A 9,684-nucleotide genomic window follows, 5' to 3' on the forward strand; every position below is an offset into this window, starting at 1 on the left:
ACATGGTTATTACAAGTGATTCAAACTGATACGAATTAAACTGGACTAGATTATCTAGATTTAAAATGCACCCTAGGTATATATCGCTATGTACAAGTGTTATACTTGGGGAAAAAATTATATAAAAGTGGTGGATTTCTTCATTTTGGTGGAAATTAAGTGGAATTTGCCAAAACAGCTAGAAGAGCAGTGTCATTTAAGCTGCATGCAAATAGATTTGTCATTAAAATTTTGTTGAAAATTAGAAAAGGAATTCTTTAGTTAGTAGGCCTATTTGCAATAGACAGAAATTTTAAAGTAATTTCGAGCGTTTTATGAGTTTTTGTACACATTTTTGCGCAATAACACATTAACAAATAAAAGATGAAGAAACTTTCAAAAACCGTTACTCAAACTATTGAAATTTAAACAACATATAAGGAATGCAGCTGCCTTTTGTATAAAATGTATCAATCTAATCAATACTGATTTATCATTAAATCAGTTACTCTCTGTTTTCTTCCTTCAAATTTTGAAATCCATCTAGAGACAAGTTTAATCCCCGACGAAACAGAAATGTCGCTGTTCTCAAAGTAGAACTTGTGGAATAAACGACAAAAGTTGCAGCGTGTACATGAAGTGATTATTTATGTGCTTGAGTTTGCAAAGGAAGACATTAACTAAAATGTGGTTGTCTTGGCTTATTTCATTTCTAGTAATATCACGTGACGTTTTGACACAGACTCCACATGTATGTGTGGGGATAAACGAATGTAAGTGTAAATTCCAGGATGATGACACTGTTATAGATATCACTAGTCTTGGAAACACAGACGGTTCTCCCAGGTACCTGCTTAATCCTGTTTGCGTTTTTTTTCTATTGCGGTAACATAAGATTTCTAAAGCCGACATAACACCCAAAATTTTACATATGTGAGAATTCTACAGTTTTTGGCTTCATATCGTTGACATACACGTCCAGTGATAAATAATTTAAAAGGAAGAGTCGCATACTTTGATAAAATTAATAGTATTTATATTGACGAAGTGAATATGGCTGTCTAAAAATTTTTGACCCGATGAATATCTAAATAGAATATACAGACGATAAATCGGATGTTGCAACAAAAAGATATATTTTACCAAAACTTCATATTGATTTTAGATTTAAAGATGTTTTGTCTAAAGATGGATACGAGTATTCGTACAATCCATGTGGACCTTTCACCGAATTCAGCTGTGGTAACGCAGCAGTAAGTACAATCCATGTGGACCTTTCACCGAATGCAGCTGCGGTATCGCAGCAGTAAGTACACTCCATGTGGACCTTTCGCCGAACTCAGCTGTGGTATCGCAGCAGTAAGTACACTCCATGTGGACCTTTCGCCGAACTCAGCTGTGGTATCGCAGCAGTAAGTACAGTCCATGTAGACCTTTCGCCGAACTCAGCTGTGGTAACGCAGTAGTAAGTACACTCCATGTGGACCTTTCGCCGAACTCATCTGTGGTATCGCAGCAGTAAGTACACTCCATGTGGACCTTTCACCGAACTCATCTGTGGTAACGCAGCAGTAAGTACACTCCATGTGGACCTTTCACCGAATTCAGCTGTGGTAACGCAGCAGTAAGTACAATCCATGTGGACCTTTCACCGAATTCACCTGTGGTAACGCAGCAGTAAGTACAATCCATGTGGACCTTTCACCGAATTCAGCTGTGGTAACGCAGCAGTAAGTACAATCCATGTGGACCTTTCACCGAATGCAGCTGTGGTAACGCAGCAGTAAGTACACTCGCAGCAGTAAGTACACTCCATGTGGACCTTTCACCGAATTCAGCTGTGGTATCGCAGCAGTAAGTACACTCCATGTGGACCGTTCACCGAATTCAGCTGTGGTATCGCAGCAGTAAGTACACTCCATGTGGACTTTTCGCCGAATTCACCTGTGGTAACGCAGCAGTAAGTACAGTCCATGTGGACCTTTCGCCGAATTCAGCTGTGGTATCGCAGCAGTAAGTACAGTCCATGTGGACCTTTCGCCGAACTCAGCTGTGGTATCGCAGCAGTAAGTACAGTCCATGTGGACCTTTCGCCGAACTCAGCTGTGGTAACGCAGTAGTAAGTACACTCCATGTGGACCTTTCGCCGAACTCAGCTGTGGTATCGCAGCAGTAAGTACACTCCATGTGGACCTTTCACCGAACTCAGCTGTAGTATCGCAGCAGTAAGTACACTCCATGTGGACCTTTCACCGAACTCAGCTGTGGTATCGCAGCAGTAAGTACACTCCATGTGGACCTTTCACCGAACTCAGCTGTGGTATCGCAGTAGTAAGTACACTCCATGTGGACCTTTCACCGAATTCAGCTGTGGTAACGCAGCAGTAAGCACAATACATGTAGACCTTCCGGCGGATTTAGCTGTGGTAACGCAGCAGTAAGTATAGTACATATGAAACTTTCACCGGATTCAGCTGTGGTAACGCAGCAGTAAGTACTAGCATGTGAACTTATCAAAAAATTAATTTGTAGCAAGTACGAATTAAGAATAATCCACTTGGAACATTTGCAGAAATCAGCTGCTTGTAGTAACACCGCAGTTAAGAACAATGTATAGGTACATTTCCTAAAATTCCGCTTTTAAGTTCAAACCATGTGGAGCTTTTACAGAATTCAGCTGTTTACAGTAAGGCCTAGAAAGTACAATTATTGTGAACCTTTCAAAGAATTCAACTTATTAAAGTCGCCATAAGTAAAGCTCACACACACAAAAATCAGTTGCTTGAAGCCAATCCGAAGTCAGTGAAACCCATCTATATCTTTCACAGAAGTCAGCAGTAGTATTTGTGAGTCCAGGTAAAATTAGCGTAAATACTTTACATATATACTATATCAACAATTTATGGTAACTTTTCCTAGAATTTAATCTCACTATCGCATCAATAGGTACTACCCCTAAAGTGACATGTTACACACATTTTTCCAGTTAAGTAATGTGAGACTTTTTTTTATTTCGTTTAAACGAAATGATTTCGTTTAAACGAATTGATTTCGTTTAATGATTTCGTTTAAACGAATTGATTTCGTTTAAACGAAATCATTTCGTTTAAACGAAATAAAAAAAAAAGTCTCACATTACCTAATTGGAAAAAAAAGTGTGTAACATGTCACTTTAGGGGCACCGTAAATAAGTATATCTATTTCAACTTTTCATCGAATTTTAAATGTAAGTAGTGGTAAGAAAAAAAAATCACGGAATACATTTGCACAGCGGTAACGTAAATACAGTTTACTGAAGCCTATGCTTTTGACTGAATTACTGTATTTAACATATCTTTCGATTGGCAAAGAATGTGTAAATTAACTTGACCTAGAAAATGATAAAGTGAGTGAAAATAATGTGTTAGGATATTGGTAAAATGATAAGAACTATGTCGATATTTTTCATACGTTGCAATGGATTTCTCCCTTCCGCAAAATGCAAAAATGTTATGGCGCTCGAGTCGCGTTAAAACATCTTGTTCATGTGATGAAGCCACGGTATTAAGGTTCATTTTTACAACAGGTATGTCGCAGAGATCGTGCAACGGGCAAGACTGAGATGACCGGCTCGGCGGAAATGCCCCAGTTCACGTATGACGAACAAACCGGAGATACCGTTATAGGGTATACTGCAGGAGCACTTGGAAATGTGTAAGTTACACGAATATGACCGTAATATTCAAATGATCACGCCGTATTTGTAAAGAAGATACAACCTGTAGTACTCTCTGCAAGTAACAGCATTCTTTTTGAAATTTTAAGGTTCATGTAAAGTGTTTGAGACTGCCCCGCTAGTGAATTTTTTTTCCATGTTTTGAGACCTCATAGGCCTTTGTTTTTCATACATTGTATACCAAACTGTTCAGAAAGAGTAGACGTGTCATTCAAGAGAGGTTGTTTTGTTCAGTATAATAATATTTCTCTTATATGACATGTACTTTGCTTGTCCACATTCTGTTTTGTAAAAAATATCAAACTTCTTTTTCAAAGATATTTTGACATTAGGTCTATACTTATTGTGTGCCTAACATATTTCTCCAGGTACTCCCAGTGCTAAAATTGCTACAATACATCTACATTTCAAACAGTTGCCAAAATTGCAAAACGAAAGTGAAAGTAGAGCTGTCAAAATGACAAAATACTCCTATATTTCAGAAAATATGTAAGTTAACTGTATTTCAATACTAGGAGTACCTAAATAAATATGTTACAGATACAAACAAAACAAATTTAAAGAAAAAAATACTTTTGAAAAATAAGTTTGATATTTTCTACAGAATAGAAACGTGATGGTCGAAGGACATGTAATTTTAGACAAAATACTTATTCTCAAAGAGGCTTACCTTTGTATAATGTATTCCCTACTTCCTCTGAACAATTCAGTGTATTTATAATAAACAGAAACGGTCTTTGAAGAATAAATTTCCAAAATCAAAATTCACCTGTGGGGTGGTCTCCAAACACTTTACATGAACCTTAAGATAGTCTGATAAACACAGGAACAGGGAGTGTCATTTTTCTATCGCTGAAAGTTGTAAAATTAAGATACTATTTTATCAATATGTTGCAATCATATATTTGTGTATCATTGTGTAGTCATACATTTGTGTATTTGATGTGTGATGACAGTCCACATCCGGGGCCTCCACAGTTCTATCCAAATGGAACCATGAGCGAAAACTTATACGTAAGATCTTGAAAGCTATATTGTCTCGATGTTTTTCACTGACAACAAATCATTTCGATCAGAGTATGCTTTTTACAATGCTGACGTTTTCTTCAAATAAAATAGGGTTATTGTAATAGTAGCTTGATCTTGCGCGCCTCGTGCGATCCGGCCAGACGAAATACAGTCGAGCCGAATGCAACATCCCAGATCTAGCTGCAGTTATAATGACACTTCTATTACATTACCTCTGCCTTTTTGGTTGTTTTGTTTTTGACCAGTAAGCATCAACAAAACCTTCAAGGTTTTTTTTTCAATGTTAAAATGGAACTAGATGGGGTTTTGTGTGCTGAACCGTGTCAAGTCATGAATATTAATTAGCGATAGTCCAGCAACATGCACAATACAGGATTTAAAGCGCAATTCGGAATGTTCGTATTTACTTTTGAAAAACAAGCCGTATGTTTTACAGAATTTATACAGATATATAATAATAATAAGCGTACATATTTCAACATATAAAATCTGTATAGATTTCTGCTGTACAGCTTAGAGGTGACGTGACCTATTTTAACAACTGCAATACTACTGATATTGTGGAAAGTAGCGTGTATATTGTGCATCCACAACGACCTGGTGCTAATCACAGTAGTACTGTGCATCAAACGGATCGGGGATTCTGTTGCAATGCTTACATAAATATGGATTTATTTATTTATTTTCACGAGACTGTATTTCTTGAAATGTTTTCAGATTTTAACAGTGTATACGGCATGCGCATGCGGGAACAGATGCGATGCCAATGGTATAATTGGGCAAGAGGGTTCCACTTCCAGTCTTGGCATCGGATACATCATACTAATTGGGTACACAACTTGTTTTTAGATAAATGCAATATTTAATAAATGAGAGAACTCATAATCATTTCGTTTGGGGTAAATCAGTATTTACAGAGAAAAAAATTTATTTGGTTATCTAGATAAAATGCACATTTTGTAGGAGAGTAGGCCTATCGTCCTTTTCTCTTATGGTATTGTCACTGGAGCCTTTTCATTCTAGGTTTTCTTAGGACAGTCCTACAGACACACTACTTTTAAGGTATTTTATAGTACAAATGGTATTTTCATGGCGTAAGAGCGAAACCATAGTGTGTGTGTGTGGAGGGGGGTGGGGGGGGGGTGGAAGGGGACTTAAATTAGCCTTTTCACTTTATCTATTTTTTCTGGGAATAATTAGTTTTTCGGTCAAAAACTCGGGGGTGGGGGACCATATACAGGCCCCCTTCTCTCAAGAATGGTAGGGGGAGGGCTTGGCTCTCCTGCCCCTAAGCCAATAATTTAGAAAGGAAATAAGACGGCAATAAATAATTTGATCCAATCATTAAAACACATTACTATTGATTTTACTTTGTTCCATAATTTACCAGATTTAGTGAAGCAATATCAGTTTATTTCACCCCCAAATCAGAGCGAATTATTCTGTAGCATATTTGTAAAACGTGTGATGTATTTTAGAGTTGTTTGTGTGGCTTTGCTGTATTTTGTTGTTGGTGCGGCGATAATGAAATTCTGTAAAAAGGCGACAGGAAAAGAAGTTATTCCCAACAGTTCCTTCTGGTGTGGTCTCCCTGGCAACGTAAAGGTATATCTCTGCCAAGTTTTACAATTGTGTACTGTTCTAAGTTTTTCTTAATTCTTGTTATCTAACCTCTTACTTGTAGAAGATAACATTTCTGCTAGAAAGTTGCTGCTAAAAATATATTGTCAAAATGTCATTAAATTGTTTATAATCTTTAAAAATTTATATATGTATACATTATACAACGTAGACATTTCGTTGATCGAAGTGACGCGAGCTAAAGGGGTAAGTTCACTTACCGTACACTATTTTGCCCTGCAATTTCAAATACATTTAATTTAAATACTTAGACAATATCGATCATTTGTAAACGTCTTATTGCAGTTTACATTTCTACTATGTATTTAAAAGATATTTAGCAAAATTATGGTGTCACACTTTAAGCAAAAGTTTATGTTTCATGTTTCAGAGAGGATGTACAGTAGTCTGCTGTAGAAGAAATTATGAAAAAATGTGACATCAGTTACATGTGTGATACAGAAAATTTGCCTCCAACTGAATCCTGGAATATATATAATGTAATCTAACATGACCTGGTTGGGGAGTTGAATATTAGGAATTTCACAATCGACATACCTTTAAGTGCAAAATCATCATTTGAAACATTTAGTTATGCACCTGTCAATATTTTGCCCGCCCGGGGGAGCGGCGGGCATACACGGGACTTTAGACAGAAGACCATTCCCGACAGGCGGGAATTTGACAAACATTTGATGTACCAACCAGGCTCTAGGGTAGGATTTAGACAAAAAAGGTTGTCCCTAGGGTGGGGATTTAGACAACAAATTTTTTGAAATGTCAAATTCCCCCGGGTCGGCCCGCCGCCCCCCTGGGCGGGCAAAATATTGACAGGTGCATTACACTCATTTATAACAGCGGTGCCAACACTGGAAACAAAACAAACTTGTTCTCGGCAAAAAGGTTTAAATGAATGACTATAATGTACTTGTATTTCTACTGAACCGCCAGGAGAGAGCAAAATATTTAGACGACTGTAAATGTTTTCAGACCATTCCCTGTCTCCATGACCGAGTGTTGCAACCATTTTGAAGTCTTTAATTATATTTTTTGCTTTCTATACAATATTTTAAACTGCTTCTCTATTTCTCAATGTTAAATTGTAATGTATACTGTGTGTATTTGATTTACTCCATACGTCATCAAGCAGCATTACGTCACCAAAACTGAAATGAGCATGATGAGCATTAATTGCGAAATAATACATCATAAACAATGTTTTGTTGTCGACTGAATAATTGTTTGGAGTTTAGATTCGAAGAAACTATCTCACGAGGGTGCAGCTTGAGTGATATAATAAAACACATCTAAACAAAAAAACAATGATTTTTATTCTAGAACAAATCACTGTTGATATATATTTTTTCAATTCTTAACAGCATTCAAGATTATCATTTATCGCATAGTGCGGCAATTTTCCTTTGATCTTTGCAGCATGTTATACACAGTAACACACATTATTACTACAGAACTGTGCTGATATCTTACAAAACTGTTGCGATATATATCAACACGGAAATCTCTATGGAGCTTCGTAAGAAAAAAAGTGTTCCGATATATATCAGCACAGTAAAACTGTTCCGATATATATCGGAACACTTTCTCTATTGAGGTCCTATCAAGGGAGTATAATTTTTTCATTTCAAAGAAAAGATGATTTTAGCTCCAATTTACAGTTCACAGAGAAAGAATTGTCACAAAAACCTACATTTATAAAATAAAAGAATAAATAAACTAGAATATTTCAAAAACTTGATAGTTATTGCCAAATTCAGAAATACATGAAATATATGAAATTCTGAGATTTCTCAAATGTTTCTTTTTCTTTGATTTTTTTTACAAACAAAACAAGTTTTACAATATGTCTGGCCAATGAAATGCAAAGATTTAAAACCAATGCAGAAATTTGTTGGGTACTTTTATCTGAGGAACACATTTTCTAAAACAGAAGTTTTAGTGTTTCAGTCAGCGAGGCGCAGAAAGGGAATCAAAATAGTAAAAATAATAATAAACAAATTTAAATGAAAATAATATATAAATTTTAATGATAAACTATGCGATAAAACAGTTATAGTATGTAATGCTCGTGTGTTACCAGGATATATCAGAGCTAGGGGTACATCTCGTTATTTTTCTCTTCACATATCTGTCTCGGCCTACCGGCCTCGACGATATGTGCAGAGAAAAATACCCTCGATGTACCCCTAGCTCTGATATATCCTGGTAACACACTCTCACACATACTATAACTATTACGTACAATCTATGACGACATCCATCAAATATTTGCCAGTTTTGCGTGGGTTTCCATACCAGCGCTATATTATGACAATGGACAATTGGGAAACATTGCTGTGGAAGAAGTTGGACTAATTGTCAAAATATTTTTTGTGGTCCTTCAATTCACTGAAGACATTCCAGTATGTTCCACCAGGGAAAGCAATGCCAATTTTCATAAAAGAGGGTCATGATGACCCTGAATCGCTCACCTAATAAAAGGAATATTTCAAGTTCAATAAAAGTAATTCTAGGACAAGCAAATTTGATGAATTGTTATCCCCCGCCGAATGGGTTTGTGTTGAGATATGGCAATGAAATATATCCTGTAAAAAATTTAGGATGTTACTAATAAGCAAATAAACGGGGGCAGGGGTTTTACAACTTCATGGAATGTTTGAAAAAATTAAGTAAGACTTATTTTTGTTTTTTGGTGGGGTGCGGGGTTAAAGTGACAGGGTGAGGGTACAAAACTTCACATGTTGATAATAAATATTGATGAAAACAAAATTGTTGTGGGGTGCATGATTTGGGTGGAAGGGGTGACTGGGCGGAGGAGCAAGTTGGGGGTGAGAGCAGAACTTTGCATGCTGATACTAAATATTCATGGATGTTTGATTTAAAAGAAATGAAAAAAAAATGGGGAGGGGAAGAGGGAGGGGGTGTGACCAGGCAGGGTCGTGGGGGTGACCGGGTGTCGGAAGTTATAAAGCAGAAATTGTCATATTTATTATATCCTACATAGTTAACACTAGAAACTTATGAGCTATAACTCTGGTTTACTTGGGCAATCTAACAGGCCGCATTTCCCTATCGTGGTGAACATGTATATGAAATTTTATTTAAATATTCCAAACCACTTCCTAGATACGGCTCCAGACGGATGGAAAACACCAAATCTATATCCCTCCACCTTCGGCGAGGGATAATAAAGGTTCTGGTGGGAAACAGTAATATACAATTTATTACAGTCCAAACATGGTATCTTGCATTCCAAGGGAACAGGCGATATACTTCAATATAACCAAACTTTGCCTCATCATGATATTTTGTTCACGTGTTCA

The 9,684-nt window shown here is 36.7% G+C and overlaps 1 protein-coding gene across 2 annotated transcripts; it reads left to right on the forward strand.

Moving 5' to 3' along the window:
* Positions 1 to 130: 130 nt before the first annotated feature.
* Positions 131 to 7,749, forward strand: LOC123532334 (uncharacterized). 2 transcript variants are annotated; one of them, XM_045313744.2, is made up of 8 exons: positions 208 to 260; positions 527 to 825; positions 1,145 to 1,232; positions 3,545 to 3,672; positions 4,618 to 4,708; positions 5,441 to 5,553; positions 6,202 to 6,328; positions 6,735 to 7,749. In XM_045313744.2, the coding sequence occupies exons 2-8, from the start codon at positions 629 to 631 to the stop codon at positions 6,780 to 6,782; spliced, it is 792 nt and encodes a 263-aa protein (XP_045169679.2). In that variant the 5' UTR covers positions 208 to 260; positions 527 to 628; the 3' UTR covers positions 6,783 to 7,749. The 2 variants fall into 2 exon arrangements, with proteins under 2 accessions (XP_053374311.1, XP_045169679.2); XM_053518336.1 differs by having other exon boundaries at positions 131 to 825.
* Positions 7,750 to 9,684: the final 1,935 nt, after the last annotated feature.

The sequence above is a fragment of the Mercenaria mercenaria genome, chromosome 11 (genome assembly GCF_021730395.1).
Source record: "Mercenaria mercenaria strain notata chromosome 11, MADL_Memer_1, whole genome shotgun sequence".
NCBI classification, from domain to species: domain Eukaryota; kingdom Metazoa; phylum Mollusca; class Bivalvia; order Venerida; family Veneridae; genus Mercenaria; species Mercenaria mercenaria.